The 16381-nt window shown below is 34.7% G+C and overlaps 1 protein-coding gene and 2 long non-coding RNA genes across 4 annotated transcripts; 2 read left to right on the top strand and 1 right to left on the bottom strand.

The window, feature by feature from the left end:
• The first annotated feature begins 4090 nt into the window (after positions 1 to 4090).
• LOC112510768 lies at positions 4091 to 4631 on the top strand. Its single transcript, XR_003069055.1, has 3 exons — positions 4091 to 4158; positions 4257 to 4348; positions 4564 to 4631. It is a non-coding gene; the product is annotated as an uncharacterized LOC112510768 (long non-coding RNA).
• A 273-nt stretch (positions 4632 to 4904) lies between these two features.
• Positions 4905 to 7979, top strand: LOC112511194. 2 transcript variants are annotated; one of them, XR_003069073.1, is made up of 4 exons: positions 4905 to 5006; positions 6277 to 6328; positions 7505 to 7646; positions 7798 to 7979. It is a non-coding gene; the product is annotated as an uncharacterized LOC112511194 (long non-coding RNA). The 2 variants fall into 2 exon arrangements; XR_003069074.1 differs by having other exon boundaries at positions 7781 to 7979.
• Positions 7980 to 9640: 1661 nt separating this feature from the next.
• Positions 9641 to 12948, bottom strand: LOC112511193. The gene is made up of 7 exons (XM_025116713.1): positions 12544 to 12948; positions 12326 to 12412; positions 12010 to 12225; positions 11508 to 11672; positions 11308 to 11361; positions 10879 to 11025; positions 9641 to 10293 (listed from the first exon to the last, which is right to left on the bottom strand). The coding sequence occupies exons 1-7, from the start codon at positions 12781 to 12783 to the stop codon at positions 9916 to 9918; spliced, it is 1287 nt and encodes a 428-aa protein (XP_024972481.1). The 5' UTR covers positions 12784 to 12948; the 3' UTR covers positions 9641 to 9915.
• Between the last annotated feature and the right edge of the window lie 3433 nt (positions 12949 to 16381).

The raw sequence follows: 16381 nt of genomic DNA, 5'->3' as shown, positions 1-16381 counted from the left end.
GGTGTTTGATGATATGCTGGTTCACTAATTGGGTTCAGATGAATCTGGATCTACTGAAATTGTGTTCATCTATTGAACAATTGGTGAATCATTTGTGTGTGTTAATAAAAGGGTTGTYRGGATCTATGGTGTTGATCATATACAGGTCATGACAAAAGGGTAATGAGGGGTGCATTATGATAGTATCTTCTTTTTCTATAACCGGGGTATTTGGCGTTTCTGATGATATATTTCATCAAGAAAAGAGCATAAAGATGGTTTTAATTATGTGCTGTATTCTTGACAAAGTATATTATCCGTCACTTTCTGTCCCTCATGAGCGTACACACATTCACTTCTGCATGAATTATTGTATGTCATTACTTGTTTTGACCATCTGATTTCATGGTTTTCTTGAAATCGTCATGGTATTAAGTACCATATTCTTGACAGGAAAAATCTTAGTGAAGGTCACTCTCGTTTTTTTTTCCTTTACGAATTGCACACATGCACTTCTACATGTATTGTTGCATGTTATGCACATCAACTTTAGAGTTCAGACCCTTGGGTTGTCCTCTCTCCATCTCTCCTCATCTTTTCAAGAAGTATCCTGTGTTGAATAGGTATGATGTTATATGTTTTATCTTTTCCATCAAACGAAGCATCTTATTTAGGACCTTCAACTAATGACAGGCTTCCAGAGGTAGCATGCTGATTGACGCTGGGTTCTTGGATTTCTAGATAGAGGATGATTTACTGCCCTTGACTGGCTCCAAGTTCTCCTGATGATGTGTATTGATTAGAGCAATTTCTATGGAAGGGCTTCTGCTGCGATCCAAGTACAGGGAAATGACACTGAAAAGAATCCTGTATCTTATCAGATATGTTCCCAAGTGCCACCAGTTTTGGTTATAATTTTACACTCTGGTGTGCGTTCTCTCCTGGTCTTTGGCTCTAGGTTTAGTATCATGATAATTTACTTCTTTATTTGTTAACATTGACCTAAATTTTTAATCATATCCCTTGCCAGTTGGAATTTCCCAGGAAGTGGAAGATAAGAAGCAGCTAGTCCTAGGTTCATAATTCCCTTTTGAATACAAGTACTTTTCTAATGCAACAATTCAATTTTACTTATTTGATTTTGAGGTTCTGAAAGTCAACCTTAACAATTTATGCTTTTGTTGATTTCGACCTTCATACGGTTTCTACAATTAACCTAGTTTCTATTGATTTTGACCTTCATACAGTTTTTGTAATTAACTTTTGAAGTAATAGGGTTGTGTTCGTGCACGATCTTTTCATTTTTGTAGATTTTGACTTTTATACTATTTTGGTTTTGACATGTGTAGTTAAATGGATTGATTTTGACTTTTGTTCCGTTTGGGTTTATTGTCCATGTACAAGATCGAACTTTGTATTTTATATTTGAACTTTATTGTTGTCATTTTTTATCGATTAATTTTGACTTTTAAGTATTTGGATTGTTCCCTATGCAAAATCTTTTTCACTCTTATTGTCCTTTTTCTACTTATTTGATTTTGAGGTTCTTAGAGTCAACCGTAACAATTTATGTTTTTGTTGATTTCGACCTTCATACGATTTCTACAATTAACCTATGGTAGTGTCTATGCACCAACCTTTTCATTTTGGACATTTTGGATATTATGTCTTTTCAATCAAAAGAAGCACTTTATCTAGGATCTCCAACTAATCTCAAGCTTCTGAGTTCCGAGGTAGCATGATGATTGATGCTGGTTTGTGTGGATTTCTAGAAAGTGGATGATTAACCGGTTCAGGGATCTCCTGAGGTATAATTTTGACCCTTTTCAGTAATTGAATTGTGCCTTATATTCAACTTCTGAAGAAATAGCCTTGTGTCCTTTTCAATTTTTGAGATTTTGACTTTTATACCATTATGGTTTTAACATTTTTTGTTAACTGGATTGGTTTTTAGCTTTATTCATTTTATGTCCGTTATTTAGTTTTTTTAAGAAGCATTTTGTCTTTTCAAGTTGTTCACTTCCCTGCTTGTTTGATTTTGAGGTTCTAAAAGTCATCCATAAACTTTTCTATTTTTTGTTAATTTTGACTGTCATACTGTTTTAATAACTTTTCAAGTAAAGGGGTTATGTCCATGCAGATTTTTTTTTGTAGATTTTCACTTATATACTATCTTGGTTTTGCCATATTCAGTTAAAGATGAGGGATCGTGTGAGGACAAGAGTTATGGTGAGAACACTATTGAGCCTTTGGTCATGATGATAAAAAAAAAAAAGGCAACTAGAAGTAGTTGGATGTGGATGAAGTATATGAATGTTTTGTTCTCACCTTCTCAGTATAACTCTTATTCATAGCGGAACCCAACCCTTTAGTTAAATGGATTGGCTTTGACAACTTCTGTTCCATTTGGGTTTATTGTCCATGTACGAGATTGGACTTTGTATTCTATATTCGAACTTTATTGTTGTCATTTTTTATCGATTAATTTTTGACTTTTAAGTAATTGGATTGTGCCTATGTATAATCTTTTCCACTCTTGTTGGCGTTCAGCTCTCTACGTGTTGATTTTAAGGTTCTAAGAGTCATCCGTAACTTTTTTCTGTTTTTTGTTGATTTTGACATTGATATGGTTTTTATACTATTTTGGTTTTCATATTTTTTTTGTTAAAATGCACTGGTTTTAAACTTTATATTCAATTTGGCTTTATTGTTGGAAGCCCCAAATCAGTCTCCAAAAAAGCTCTTGAGGAGAAAGGGAAGGTTCCGACATATATATAGGAGAAATGGTCCAAGTGTAGCCGATGTGGGACTCCAACAAAAGTGAAGGGAGATTTTGACTTCTATACCATTCTGGTTTTGACATTTTTTTGTTGTTGACTTCTTTAATCGAGTAATTTTGACTTTCAAGTTGTTCGCTTCTCTGCTTGTTTGATTTGAAGGTTCTGAGACTCATCCATAACATTTTCCTAGTTTCTGTTGATTTTGACCTTCATACAGTTTTTGTAATTAACTTTTGAAGTAATGGGGTTGTGTTCGTGCACGATCTTTTCATTTTTTGTAGATTTTGACTTTTATACTATTTTGGTTTTGACATGTGTATTTAAATGGATTGGTTTTGACATGTGTAGTTAAATGGATTGGTTTTGACTTTTGTTCTGTTTGGGTTTATTGTCCATGTACAGGATCGAACTTTGTATTTTAGATTTGAGATTCGTAATTGGATTGTGCCCTATGGCAAAATCTTTTTCACTCTTGTTGTCCTTTCTCTACTTATTTTATTTTGTGGTTCTGAGAGTCAACCGTACAATTTGTGTTTTCGTTGATTTCGACCTTCATACGGTTTCTACAATTAACCTATGGTAGTGTCCCATGCACTAAACTTTTTCATTTTGGACATTTTGGACTTTTATACTACATTGGTTTTCGCATTTTTAGTTACATGGATTGGTTTTAAAATAAATATGTGTTCATTTTCCATGCAAGGGTATCGAACTTAGTATTTCAAATTCGAAMTTCATTGTTGACTTTTTTATTGAATAATTTTGGCTTTTCAAGTTGTTGATTTCCCTGCTTTTTTATTGAATAACCTATTCTAGTTTTGGTTATTTTGACTTCATCCAGTTTATGTATTTAACTTTTGAAGTAACGCGTTGTGTCCATGCACTAATCTTTTAATGAAACTTATTAACAGCTTATCCTCAATCAGATGGTCCAATCACGATTGATGGTAGCTTTAGACCATTGGCTTGTCCTCTTTTCATCTTTTCTACAAGTATCTTGTGTGGAATACCATTTATCTTTTCAATSAAAWGMAGCATTTTATCTAGGATCTCCAATTCCGAGGTAGCATGATGATTGATGCTGGTTTGTGTGGATTTCTAAAAAGTGGATGATTAACTGGTTCAGAGCTCTACTGATGTATAATTTTGACTTTTTTAAGTAATTGAATTGTGCCTTGTGTCCTTTTCAGATTTTGAGATTTTGACTTTTATACCATTATGGTTTTAACATTTTTAGTTAATTGGATTGGTTTTTAGCTTTATTCAGTTTAATCTCATTTTCTTATTATGATGCATAACCAAGTTAGACAAGGTTTTGCTAGGGAATGAGTATTGGCTAAGATAGATAAGATCTATCTTCTTTGTCATACAAAATGCTCTGTGTGTGTATCCTTTGCATGTACGTTCTCCTTTTCCCTTTGGAAGGTTTGAGATTTTCATACATGTTATTCTTTATGATGATGTGTTCTCATCATTAATGATCCGACAAAAATACAGGGGTTGCTGGAGGTGCAGCTTCAGGGAAGACAACAGTTTGTGATATGATCATCGAGCAGCTTCATGCTCAGCGTGTTGTACTTGTCAACCAGGTATCTTTAATCTCTCCTTCATTGACAATTTAAGAATTAATGTATAGAGTATGCAAAAGGCCTTGTTTAGATGATATCCCCTTTTCTCTTGCATTTTCTTTTATAATCTTGTTAATCTGCCCTTTTGTCTATCAATAGGGCTCTCTGTTCTATTATATTTTGATCCCACTAAAGCTGGTTATCTAACACATAGGAATCTATGAGTGTGTTGACAGGACTCATTCTATCATAATTTGACTGCTGAAGAACTTACAAGGGTTCATGAGTACAACTTCAATCATCCTGGCAAGTTTTTATACTTAAACTGGCTATTTTCTTAATAATTTTGAAGTAAAAAGGGATCATCCATCTTCTTTTTGATAGACAGGCATCATTTGCTACCCCAAATCTTTCAGGGGACCTCCCGATTATCTTTTTTTGTCATAAAGCTTTGGCATTTTGTGCCATTAACCATAATCTCTTTTGGTGGACTAATTTGTTTTAATCTTTCTAAACTGAAATTTGTTTTCATGCTTCTTATGATACTTCCCTATTTGTTTTTCCAGATGCTTTCGATAATGAGAAGTTATTGTCAGCTATGGAGACGTTGAAGCATGGGGAAGCAGTGGATATTCCAAAATATAATTTCAGGAGTTATAAGAACAACGTCTCTCGAAGGGTTAGTTTTTTTTACATAGCTTAGAAAGGTCTAAAATTTTATCACATTCAAAGGGCTTACAAAAGTGCACCATTGCAGCTTGTTTTTCTCAATGTGGCATGTTAAGCCGTTGTCTTAGTTTTTCCTTGTTAGGCCTGTTTATAGAAACAATAGTTCGAGTCAATTAAATGATTTTTGTACCCTTGTCGATTGGCACATTACTGAAAAACCTTCAACCATTAAACAAAATTCTTTAAGTATTAACCATATCAAACATCATAGTCAGGTGTTCTAAATTGTAGTTGCAAAAACCTGCTACAACATGTTTATTTATTTAGTCATCTTAATCTTCGTTAAGTCGATTCAAGCCCTTTGATGGTGTTATGTTTAGGGTTCTGTTTAGGATTCTGTTTACTTCAGTCTTCATCAACCAAAAAAGATGTGCATTTTGACTTTTGAGGTCAAACTTGTGACTTTTTTATATTCATCTTGATGTGTATTCTTTTGTGAATCCCTGATAGTGAATGGCATAAATTTTAGTTGATTATTTAACTTATYTTGAAGATTTGAGGCCTCTTTATACATTTCAAAGCTAAAAGATTAGGCCCTTTGACCTTGAATGTCATATGCCTTTTCCACAGCCTACAATTAAAACGGTTCTTTGTATTAGCCCATAGATTCGAGAGCCTGCACCAATAATCCTTGCATGGTGCAGGCTTGATGGAATGTGCCTATGTTATAACGTTGTTTTTTCTTTTCTTTAATCCTTTTCAATGGCACCTTTAGCTCAATTAATATATAGGTTTCATGCAAAAACATGAATCAAACAAATCTAGAGCAACCAAAGTGTCAATGACCCATTAATGGTATCTGGTAGAGCTGAACTTTCCATTAAGTCAACTTTTTCTAAAGTTGAGGATTGTGTGAGTTTTGTTGTGTATATAAATATTATATATTTAAAAAGGAAAACAAATCTAGAGCATTCAAGCTAAATTGATGTCAATGGAACCAGACCGTATGCCAGATTGACCGCTAGACCTGCACCGTGCGTTATGTTCTAGCTGTACTCTACTAAGTGATGGTTTTTTATTCGTTACGATTCTATTTCTAATGATTTGAATTGGAATTTAGATGGTTATTTTACTGCTTTGTCGTTGGAGCATCACATGATTTTCTTCAGATTTCTAATTGGGTTTTGTTCAAATAAAACACAACTCCGCTCATATTTTTCATGTATATAATCTGTCATGACTGAATACTTGTTATGTGATTTCTGTGTCTGTTTATTCAGGGAACACGGGCAAGGTTTTACACCTCATGTTATTTCTGTGACTGCCGGAGAGGTATGAAATACAAACCTGTATATTATGATTTGCTTTTTATGTCCGAGTCTTGCAAGCCATAATCTGTATAACTAATGCTATCAYTTATGGTTTATGTTGTTCAATAATTGTGGTTGCAAAAACCTGCTACAACACTGTGTGTGCATGTGCGAAATGCATGTGTGGGTGTGTGTAAGAGACAAAGAGATCACAATGAGTATATAGTATAAAAGCACCATGCGACTGAGAGTTAGAAGAATGGAATATACAAAAATTGATAAGAAGAAAACCAGAAACAAAAGCATAAGGCACAAAATTTTCATTCTTAATTGTTGTAATTGTTTCTTTTGAAGTTGGATCCTCAGAGTTGTAGACTGATCATTAAGAGTCCAGATCAGGCTCCAGATCCAACATGCACAACATGTAGCGCCTGTTGGATGACTCCATATGGGGATTGTACATGAGATAGAAGCTTCACAATGTGGAGCTTCCGATATTTCACAATGTAAGTTTGTTCAAAAAATCTAGAGATTCTTTCGGTTGCTGACCATGCTAGTGTGCTACCAGAGAATTTACAGATCAGAAGAGCTGAAGAGGTTAGAATGTCTACGTGAAACAAGCTATCTTCAACCAACTGATAATAATGCAAATTAATTCACTTAACAAGGATCAAAGCATGGATAGTTGCAGCTCTAGGCCACTGCCCACACCAAAAAAAGGATAACCTATCAAAATAGTACTTTGAAGTAGTTGAAGCCATGTGAGACCTTTACCAACGGCATTCAGCCAACATACATAGGTGGTTTGGTTTCCATGACATCATATGGAAAGTGTTTATATGCGACTTGAAGATCATCTTTATGTGACCAGACTGTATAAATGTTTTGCTTGAAGATGTATCTTTACTACAAAGGGAGTATGTTTGGTGGCATAGAGAGCACCAACTTTGATGAGACACCGGACCTCATTTTCCAACTGTTTAATCATCTTATCTGGAACTAGACATAATCCCCGTTCAGTCACTTTTTCTTGGAATCAATCATTCCCATAAGACCAGTTATATGTTTATTGGTTTCATATTGTTTTCAATATAGCTGTCTGATAGGTTTAAATCTACATAGAGTTATATACACAAAATTTTGTGTTTCTAGGTGGTCTCTCTCTTTAGTTGACTATGACTTCTTTTTTGATGTCCAGCTTTATGATCTTGCTAGAAACGGTGTTCCTCTGAGATGATATTCCTCCTTCGCTCTGCACAAAATATCGCTGTGAACATGAATTCACATGTGAATGGTCCATCTCTATGGTTGATCATCCTGAAGATCTAATCATTCTCTAGGTAACTTGGGTGGACAAATTTGAATTCCTGGCTCTTTTATGATATGCTTCTAACTACCATGTGAAGTGTCCTTGTGAAAATACTGATTTTCCTGCACTCTTTCCATCTTTTGGCACACCACCAACGGTGAAAAGTGACTTTTCTGAAACAGGTGGTTGATGGCCAAAGTCTTGTTTTAGCATTGCTGCTGACATGCTGACACAAAAAATTGAGGAACATGTGTCGATACCTATACTTTGTACCTTGTTTGCATCAAGTAGCCGTGGTTAACCGATATATAAACTCGTTTAGTTTCTTGTCTGAATACCTTTTCCGTTTGTAAATATTTTCCTTCATAATGGTGTTGTTGGTTTAAAAATGCGTGCATAATGCGCTCTGATGTGCTGGAGGTAACGCATCAAATGGGCTGATGCGAAGCGATTCCATGATGCGCTCGCATCAAAGTGTAGGAAAAGATTATTGAAGTCAGAAGGTGAGTTTCTTTATCACAAAAAGATTGCACTTTTTGACTCTAAAGTAAAGTGAACCATTTCCCTGGGACCTTTTTTGCTTCCATTGATTTTTCATGTTAGTGTCCCCTACTGCTTTTGGGGTCCTGTCACCTGCATCTTAATTCAGAAAACCATGTTCACCTTTCTTATCAAGGTTACCAAGGGGCTGTTTGGTTGGTTTTTCATTAAGTCATGTGTGGATAAAGCTTTATTTGTGGATTAATCTATTTGTATAAATTGAGGAACTTTTTGTTTGGGTGGTTTTTTTCATAAATGAAAGGAGCGTGTTTTTTAAGTGGGGGAATAGTAGGTCTGGAAAATCTTGGCTTTCTGCATAAAGCTCCCCCTAGAAAGCTTACTGAATAAACCACTTTCTATATCATTGAACCACTATCAAACAATCATGTATAGTTGACTGAAAAAGCTGCGGGTCCCATTAAGCTCATCAAGCTGCTAACAAATAGGCCATAATTTTGCTCTAGTTAACTTATATTATTTATCAACTTGTCTGTGTTATCAAATCACCATGCTCACAAATTGCAGTCATTTATAGCTGAGTTCCAGAAGACATGCTACTTTGAAACTGTGATTATGTCATTATGCTGTTTTGCTGACCTGTAATGACTTGTTGACTATTAGAATATAAACAATTAAATGCATGAGTAGCTGATTTAGATAGACAGAGAGTTTTTAGGGCTACCATTGACTTATTGGAAATAAAATTTAGTTTGGACAGTGTGGTGCTTTGAATTGTGTTCTACAATTAATAAGAGACAAAACTAATTCTTGGAATTACCTTTAAAAGTCCATTGTTGTACCTGTCCTTGATGGAGTTGGTATTAGGTTTTAGAATCATGTCTGTCTTATATTAATTTACTGTTTATCTGGGTTGACCATTTCTTAAGGAGTCAATTCTTTATAGGATAATTGAGGGGCTGTTCGGTTCGTTTTCTGTTAAGACCTGTATTGATATAGTTGTCTGTATATTAACAGATAAGTTGTTGTTCGGTTGTTGTGCTGAATAAACAGTCTGAATGTCAGAAATGACTATTCTACTATATCTAATCCATTGTCTGTTTCCATAGTAGGGTTATATATTATTTATTTAAAGAAATGCTAATTAGCTAATCATCTGCCACTTCAGTTTTGTTGTCTTTTCTCTTTCCTTACCCCCTCCCCCCAATATGTCATCCTACAAACCTTGTGGTTCGCTCAATTAACAATAAGGTTTGGACCTTTGGGGATTCTTTTCTGTATAAAGCTTTCACCTAGAAGTTTACTAATTAAGCCACTTTCTATATCATTAAGCCACTCCCAAACAATCATATATAACTGACTGAATAAACTATGAGTCCCATTAAACCGCTAACAAACATGCCCTTAGTTTGAATAAAATTACAATTGATGATACAGGGGTTGTTTTCCCATACCAAGACTAGGTTTCATTTGTTGAAGTTTTTTCCCTCAAAAGCAGATATTCAGCCCCTTTGACTTTTTTTTTTAAGATAAGGTCAAATTTGTATTGAAAACTTGCCATGCCACATGTACAAAGGTACACGGAAAACCAAGGTGGACTTATGGTAACCTAATACAAATATATTATAAATCAGTTACCCCTAACCCTAATATACACGAGCCATCAATGTGGACTTATGGTAACCTAATACAAATAATAGGATCTCTTTGTAAACAAAAAATTTCAAAAATCCTCCAACTCCTTTTAAGGCTAGGGAAAGAATTGATCTTGTAAAGAAAAGGGTTACACTATGCAATTTCATCTATTGACAACCTGCATTCCTTCCTGGACCTCCATAATAAATATAATTCCCCCAAACATTGTTTTTGCCCGCTTTTATATCGTAACAATTCGGATTGTCGGCCGAGAGATGGAGATTCGTTAGCGGAAGCAAGCTGTTGTCCCAATCGACAACCTGCAAATTCCGAAAGTAGGAAGCTTTCCCAAAACCTTCACCTGCAAAATGACCACTTCCCATCTGTGTTGATGTGTGATATCCCCTTGATCTTGAGTTCACTATCTCCCCTCCAAACTGTACCATACTCGCTTGTCGTTGCAAATGACTGAATAAGAACGATGGCCAGTAGCCGATGAGCACCCCGGATCCAAATTGGAGCCACCAGTGCCCATGCTTAGGGTCCTGTAGAAAAGAACAACAATGGTGGTCCAGTTTAGCAATATTTCTGTTACCTCCATGTGGTCCTATACAAAAGAATAACAATGGTCCATGCTTAAGCTTCTATTTCAATTATAATATTCAAGTAAACATGGGAGACACTTCCTAGAAATGAAGAAGAGAATCTTACAATTTAATATTCCACCCACTCTACCATTGCAAGTTTTCTTTTTCTTGAAAAAGAATCTTATTTTAAAATGTTTCTTTTGAAGGATGTCCTGGACATCAGGTAAATTGCGAATGGAAGACATCAACCGTGATAAATTCAATGGCCACAATTGTTGTGGACACTTGAAATCGAACCTGGGGCAGATTGGATATTCCATGACATCCCCGGACCTCAACCACTACACCACAATCCAAGGAGGAATAAAAATCCCCTTGTGGCCACGGAGGTTCAAATGCGACCACTTCGGGCTATCAAGAATCCCCCAAGAACAGGAAGAAAAACCATGTGATGGCAGAACTGGAATTAGAAGGATAGTTTTGCTCAAATGAATTCAAAGAGTGCCATAATTGGTATGCAGCTAAAATTTCTTTTAGCATTACCTTCCATATCATGATACCGATATCGAATTGTTTGCCATTGTAAGATGACCTTGGAGAGATGGCTGCACCTATAGCAATCCTATTGTTTGTTTGAACAAATCCTGAGCATAGCAAGTTATAGCACCCTGTGGCTTGGTATGCATCCGTCTGGAAATATTAACATAAATTAGCCGCTTGCTGTAAATACATACATATGTATATATATATATACACAGAGAGAGAGAGTCGGGTTCAAACGAGAACAGTGAACAAATATGAGAACACTAAAATGGTCAAATCACATGTGATTTTTCCGTTCTCATGTTCTCTTATTTTGACTATATTCTCATTTGATCCTTCCTATATATATATGTAAGTATATTTTATATATATATATATATATATGTGTGTGTGTTACCATTGGGAAAAAATACATTGATTATTACTTACAGTCCAGTAAGTGAAAAATCTAGGATAACCATCTCCATATAACTCTGGACTAACCTGGAAAAATATTAATCACTATTTGTTAGGCAAAGAGTCTTCTCAGGGTCCTATGGGATTAGTCGAGTTGTGAGTAAGCTGACCCATCCACCCATCGTTGCCAAAAAGGTCATAACTACTACTTGAAATAAATAGATATAGGTTACCTGCCAACCCGCTTCTATGGTATTGAGATCATTGCCGAATGAACCGGATATGACCCATAACTGTGACAGACTAAACTCATACGGATCTGTAACCGTTGGCGTCCATACATTCATGCTGGCCTTGGCTCCGTAGTACTGATCTCCGTTCACAAAAGCGACTGCATGCTACATTTCGAAAGATCGTATCTCAGCAGCTCTTCAACTTTAGAAATATGCATAGAATTTGCATTTGTTTATGTAACCTAAGCTCCTCTAAAGGGCCTGTTTATTAGCAGCTTAATGGGACTCGCATCTTCTTATTCGGTCAGCTATACATGATTGTTAAGTATTGGCTTGATGATATAGAAAATGGCTTATTCAATACGCTTCTAAGGGAGAACTTTACACAGAAAGCTAAGTTTTTTCCAAACTTGTCCCTCTCAAACAAAAACCTTCCCAAATAAAAACAGGTCCTTTTTTCCATTTCAGGTTCCAATTGGGTGTGTTCTTGAGATAAACTAACCTCGTGACCACCGCTCATGGTGTCGTGCCTCACACCTCCTCTTATCTTTCTTCCAAATCTTCGAAGCGAACTCGCTCGTAAAACATCTTTCTTGGTTGTTCTTCTGATCGGAACAGTTCCTTCTGGGCATAATTCACCGGATTCTGCCCATAACTGAATTGTCTCAAAGCCTTCATCACTGGAGTTATGCCCCTTTGGCCTCTCCAATGGCGGTTCCTTCATTGAAATGCAAATTTTAGGAAATCCCAATTGTTTCCACATGTAGAAAAACTATATATATATATATATATATATGTGTGTGTGTGTGTAGATATACCAATGGTCTCTGGCCTCTGAGCATAGGATGATCAAATGCAGGTTGAAGATGAGAAAGGACACAATCAATCAAATCTCCATCACCACTCTGCTTTCACATCAAACAAAAGAAACCCAAATGGTCAAAAAACTCAGAACCAACATACATACATTCATCTGAATGGAAGTCAAATCTCAAACAGCAAAAATGGCAGAAAGTCAAAGAGGAGGAAAAAATGCCTGAATGGTCTTGACWGAAGGTTTGTTGATCTTCTTTAGCTTAGCTCTGACTCTGCTCACCTTCTTCAGCTCTTCCATTGGGCTGAATCTTGTTTCATTTATTGGCACAGAATCAGCAAGAAGGACAAAGGATAGCAGAATACAAACAAATGTGAAAATGATTGGAGATTTGGGAGCCATATTCACATTGGTAATTAAGAAACAATATTTGGGTTTGGTTGTATGCTGCTGAGCTAACATGGTCTCTATATCTATATCTATATCTATATCTATATGTATGCAGGATTGTGAGGCTTGTCTCTTTGCTACTCACTCAGATGTGATCAACAAGAGAACAAACAAGAACAAGAAACAATTGGTTTGGTTTGGTTTATTCCAATTTTTTGTCCAAACAAGAAGCCTTTGGTGCAGCACTAAGAGTTGGCAAGTTTTCAAATTTAAGCCACTATTTCCATTCTACCTTTTTAATGACTCAAATTGGACAGATAAATACACACACCCCCACACACACACACACACTTCTCTCTCATCATGATTCTTTACGGGGCTTTGGTCTAAGAGTATCCGAGTTATCAATAAAATATAGCAGCATTTCTTTGAAATAGAGAAAATAGGATTTTGGACAACTTTTTTGCTTCAATAGATTCTCCGAAATAGAGAAGTAGAAGAAAAATTGTGAAATTCTTTAATTTTTTTAATTAACCTGGATATCCAACCCGCTTATTTATGTACATGTATATATCTTTTAGATGAATGATTACCAGAGCGTTTTTGGGTTTTTATTTTTTTAATAAAATTTCCCAAAACCTAACTCTTTCTCTACGTATATATTAAGAAAAAGAAAAGAAAAAAGATTCGTTGATGTTGTGGTCTGACACACAGAACCAGCTTACATTACACTGGGGGTGTGTGGGGTTTACAATCCATTAGTAGTCAATTTCTTTTATATATTTGCTTCACTTTTTCCAAATGACACCCATTATGTGTGTGTTAATGTGTGTCAGAGAGATTCCACTTGGTCTATGCATTGCAGCCTGCTAGCCTGCTACCTGCCGGTGGTGGTGGTGGTGGTGGGGTGGAAAACACTGGGGTGTAAAAAAATAACGTGTACTCTACACCACCAGATCAACTCTTGTTTTTCTTAGGTAAATATTGCAAATAACCATCAACGTTTTTTAATGCCTTTTTTTGGTATAAAATATAAATGCTTTTAAAAGTTGATAAGAGTATACAAAAATGTAGAGATAGACGTAGAATTTGTTTTAATCGATGGTCAGGGGTGGACCCGGTTTATTAGATACGGCTGCAGTGACGGATATATAGTAGAGTATAAGGTGGTGCATGTCATCGTATTAATTTGTTGTGTATCATCATATGTATTTTGAAACTACAATGAAAACAAGTTTTATTTGATAGAGTTGGTTTACAAGGCTTTTAGTCCACCCCGGAACTAAGGGTAAAATGGGAAATTGGGAATTTACTTTTAAAAGTTGACATTCATTTTGGAACAAACTAAAATAGTAATATAGACATTGATTTTGGGACGGAAAAAATATTATATTATCAAAAAACTTTGACTTTTAAGGTGGAAAAATAATATTTTTATTAAATGTATGAAATATTTAAATAATATAATTAACTTCATAACTTCAAAAATATAAAAATTGAATGTAATTTTTTTTTAAGATTTTAAATTTTAATTCTTCATTTAGAAAAGGGCAAATTGCATGAAAAAATAATGTACTTTGACTTGATTTCTATTTTGGGTAACGTACTTTCAAAACTTCCATTTTGGTACCTAAGATGTAAAGTTTTAAACATTTAAGTAACCGGGTAATTAGTTGAAGTATTAACCGGTTATCATACTGATGTGGCGAGTGATGTGGTATCCAACTCGGTATTATTTGTTGACCTAGTCAGTAATGTGGATTTTTTTTAATCAAAAATTAGTCTTTTTTTAGTCTAAAATTAGTCGTCACTGGGTTACCCGGGTACTTAAATGTTTAAAACTTTACATCTTATGTACCAAAATGGAAGTTTTGAAAGTACGTTACCCAAAATAGGAATCAAGTTAAAGTACGTTACTTTTTCATGCAATTTGCCCTTTAGAAAATTATTTACAAAATCAGCTTAGAGATACTCTATCCCCGTTTTGTGACTATTTTCGACTTGCAAAATAAAAATTAAAATAAAACAAGCGAGCAAAATACAGATAAAGTGTTTAAAAAATTAATAATATTATTTAAAAAAAAGTAAATATCTTTCATGAAAATTAATTTAAATAATCATTTTTAGAGTTTGAATTATCTCTTAACCATTTCTTTTTCAATATTTCAAAAATGTCACTACCTCTGCAGGTACAACTCCTCCACTTACGAAGCGGTCAAAGTGTAAAAAGAAGTTTCTAAACCAGGTCCGCAAATGTAGAGACCAAATCTGTAAATTAGTCTCAACACTTCCACAAGTGGTGGAAGTGCCACTTGGCGGACTTTTATCTAATTTATAAATTTGGTTCTTGCACTTGCGTACCCGGTTCAGAAACCTATTTTTTTCTTTCCACATTTTGACTCCTTCACGAATTGAGAAGGTGTCACTTATGAATGTAGTGATATTTTTGAAACTTGTAAAGAGAAACAATTAAAAGATGAATACAAAACCTGAAATAACTATTTTTATTAATTTCTTTTTCTTTTATCTTTTTTATAAAAAGAGGAAAAGGAATAGAGTGATTGTGAATTTTTTTCCCCATTTAGAGATGGGTATGAGATCTTTCGATGTTAGCGTGTTTTGGGTACTTTCTGTTTCATGATCTAAGTTGGTTATGAACGTCGAAGTCATAAAATAGGTCCCCTCGGGTCGGGTCGGGGGGGCAATGGGGGCAAGAGGTGAGATTTTGATAATATAGTAAGGTTCGGTGAAAATGTAAATTATACTGAGAAGATATTTCTATTTTTGGAACAAATTCTAATTGAAAATCAATAGTAATGAGATGCACCATATCAATTCCTATATCAAAAACAATTCATGGGGCAAGGGTGAAGGTAAGGGTGGAGATGAGATTACAAGTGATCAAGGGTCTAGATCTTTTTTTTGCGCTTTTTATTTAACTATTGTTTTCACACGATCCTTAGTCTAATTTAATAACTAATAAGATTATTTATTTATGGTTGAAATCAAGATTTTAAATGGTGTGAGATTTGACGTGGGAATAAGGTCGGGTTTTAAGCTTTACAGGCTATGTCGATGATGTTGTGTTTTCCAAGGTGTAATATAAAGCGATAAATTTATATGTCATATATATAAGATATATAGGGGAATGTTCCTAATCAAATGAGAATTAATTATTTGTGGTAACTGTGAGATCCTACGTGAACCAATCTTTAAGATAATTAATATTTTTCTTAAAATAAAATATAAGGGTAAATTAGTAATTTGGGTTGATTATTCAATTTACTTTAATTAGTTTAATATTTCAATTTATTTTAATTAGATTAATTACTAGGTCACATTATGTTATGTATCACAATGCATCTTGTAAGTATTTTGGGTATCAAATTGCTCATGGTGTGTATCATAGTAGTATCTAGTCCTCCCTTGAATGACTGCCCCCCACACACACATACATACATACATATATATGCATACACACACACACACATATGTATATATATATATATATAGAGAGAGAGAGAGAGAGAGAAAGAGTTTGTTGCAAATGCAACTCATCGCATTTGTACAACCAATGCAATCTAATAAATTGAAATATTTATGAAAATGATGAGAGTTCATTTATTATGATTTAAATCTTTATGGAAGATGAATAAGGTTCATTAATTAT

Source organism: Cynara cardunculus (assembly GCF_001531365.2).
Source record: "Cynara cardunculus var. scolymus isolate 2C chromosome LG 4, CcrdV1, whole genome shotgun sequence".
Classification (NCBI taxonomy): domain Eukaryota; kingdom Viridiplantae; phylum Streptophyta; class Magnoliopsida; order Asterales; family Asteraceae; genus Cynara; species Cynara cardunculus.
Note: the sequence above shows the minus strand (reverse complement) of the source record. Positions and strands in the feature narration are given on the sequence as shown.